The sequence below is a fragment of the Morone saxatilis genome, unplaced genomic scaffold (assembly GCF_004916995.1).
Source record: "Morone saxatilis isolate NCDOM2014 unplaced genomic scaffold, NCSU_SB_2.0 Contig15, whole genome shotgun sequence".
NCBI classification, from domain to species: domain Eukaryota; kingdom Metazoa; phylum Chordata; class Actinopteri; family Moronidae; genus Morone; species Morone saxatilis.
The window spans coordinates 26,114,704-26,117,462 of NW_023339707.1; the positions used below are offsets into that span (position 1 = coordinate 26,114,704).

At 40.0% G+C, this 2,759-nt stretch overlaps 1 protein-coding gene across 1 annotated transcript; it reads right to left on the bottom strand.

Moving 5' to 3' along the window:
* Positions 1-639: 639 nt before the first annotated feature.
* LOC118324492 (CXXC-type zinc finger protein 1-like) lies at positions 640-2,493 on the bottom strand (the record flags this gene model as incomplete). The annotated part of the gene is given in 4 exon segments (XM_035656861.1): positions 640-788; positions 871-971; positions 1,067-1,227; positions 2,372-2,493. Coding segments are annotated over 4 exon segments (414 nt in total), but the record flags the coding sequence as incomplete, so codon positions are not given.
* Between the last annotated feature and the right edge of the window lie 266 nt (positions 2,494-2,759).

Genomic DNA, 2,759 nt, shown 5'->3' on the forward strand with positions numbered 1-2,759 from the left:
CTATTATAACAGCTATTATAACAGTATTATACGCAGTATTATAACATATTTACAGTATTATAACATATTTGATAACGCAGATTATACGCAGTATTATAACAGTATTATAACAGCTATTGGATAACAGGTATATTTAACGGCCCAGTATTATAAACAGTATGATATACGCAGTATTGATAACAATCTATCTATTACACAGCTATTGATAACAATATTATACGGGCAGTATTGATCAACAGTATTCATAACATGTGGATTGCGGGCCTTAGTTACACCCAGTTATTTGAACGAGTAGTCGTGGATACATATTGGGACGAGTATGTATACCGCGGCACTATTCGGTGATACACGCTCAGGTATATTACAGTGTTATACGCAGTATGCTTGATAACCCTTCCGCATCTTTCTCTCTCTAATCACAGTATTATACGCCAGTATTAATCAGATTGTAACAAGTATGTTTAACAGCTATTAACGCAGATTATACGCAGTTATTCATACAGTATTATAACAGTATTATTACGCAAGTATTGATAACAGTATTATAACAGTATATACGCAGTATTTATAACAGTATTATAACAGTTATTATACCAGTATTATAACAGTATTATACGCAGTATAAGCAGTACTGGTTACCTGTGAGCCCCGCCTCCTGTCAGTCTTGGGCTGGGGGGTGGACCTTCCATCTCCGTCAACTTTGTCCTCCCTCTCTGGCTCTGACTCTTTTTCCTCCTTGTCCTTGGTCTTCTTCGGACGGTATTTAATCTCCAGAGATGGATCTCTGTCTGCAAAGGACACAACACACAGCTAACAGCTAACCCCCAGCTAACAGCTAACACAGGTCTCTTTATGTCGGGGCTCACTGACCTCTGCAGGACGGACAGTACCACACTCTGATGGCTTTAGCTGCTTTTTCTGAAACACCGATACAGTTCCCATGAAACCACTCAGTGCAGCTGTCGCACCCTCTGGCAGACAGACAGGCAGAGAGGCAGACAGACAGATGTTAACAGCTGTATAGATGAACTGTGTTATTAATGAGCAGATGTTTGATTGTTGTTACATCATGAAGCAGTTGATGTCTGGTCTCCTGCAGACACAGTAAACGGGACCGTTGGGCGTTTCCATGGTAACCCGTCCTCCTCCTCGTCCTCCTCCTCCTCGTCCTCCTCCTGCCTCCTCTTGCTCCTCCGGGCCTCGCTCTGCTCCTGCAGCCTCCTCAGACTGACACACAAACACAAACAGGAAGTACGCTGCAAAATAACTCACAACAACACCAACAACAACAACAACAACAGTTCTGACTCTTCAAATGTTTGTTTATGGTTTCATACAACACAAAGTCTGTCCGACGCCTTCAGAAGAATTCAGAGTCAATGATTTTAATGATCACTGATCACTGACCATGTATCAATATATCGATCAATATTCTAACTGTGGTAAAAGCCTCATGGAGTTTGTACAGAAACACATGAGACCAGGTTCTGGATCAGAAACACATGAGACCAGGTTCTGGATCAGAAACCGCTTGAGTCCATTTAAAGGCTGCGGCTTAAATGATTGATTATTCATCACCAATCAATCTGCTGATTATTGCTGTTGGTTTGTTCATTACGTTCATATTCAAACTGGAATATTCTGAACTTATTCATTTTTCCTCAATAAATACTTCAATCAGTTCATTGATTATCAAAATAGTGATCAATTAATAAACATTTCCAATCAGTCGACTCATTGTTTGTTTCAAACTTTGTTTTCAGTTTGAAATCTGTGAAAATCAAAAGAAGTTTAATAATATTAATCAAACTGTTTCATGTAAAATAAGCATAAATAATAAACACAATTGCTAATCTATAATCAATAATTGCGCATTGGTAAGTATTGTCACGGTTTAACAGGTTCTACATCACAACCCTCTCTGCCTGAACTCCTCGGACCTGGACCGGATCAATAAGTGGACCATTTCACTGCTTTTCTCTCAACAACAACAACCACATGTGGACTCAATGAGGACTCCAAAGACCTGGTCCACATCCAGACCCACAGAGAACCTGGTCCACATCAGACCAACAGAGACCTTGTCCCATCCAGACCCACCAGAGACTCTTTTTGGTCACATCCAGACCCACAGAGACCTCGATTATCTGCTTCACATGAAGAGAGAAAGTGTTTCTGCACCAAACTTCGTTCATTTTCTGCTCATTTTAACTCGTCTGTTATCTGTGTGTGTTTGTGATGCTGCAGGTTTCTGAACGGAGAGTCCGTTATTCTGTCCATCAGTGCAACATCTGTCTGTCCGTCCGACTGTCTGTCTGTCTGTCTGTCTGTCTGTCCGACTGTCTGTCTGTCTGTGAACATCAACACTCACCATGATGAAGATGATGCTGCTTCACACGAATAAACAGAACTCCGTTTGCGTTTCGCTCATTTTTCATTTTTATGAAAATCAGTACAAGTCTCTTTGTTCCTCCTCCTCCTCCTCCTCCTCCTTCCTCTTCTCCGCGGTATAATGCAGCAGTCGGAGAGCAACAGCAACACCTGCAGGACGGAGACTGAACTGCACACTCAGCGTATCGATCAACTAATGGATGATTGATTTTTATTGTTTATTGTTTATTGTCTGTTTAATGTTTGAAATGTGTCGACATTCAGATCAATCAAATAATCAATTATTAAAATAATCTTAAAAATCTTTTTATTTTCATAGTCTCAAACAATATTAATAATTATAATATATTAGAGTTTTTACAGATAGA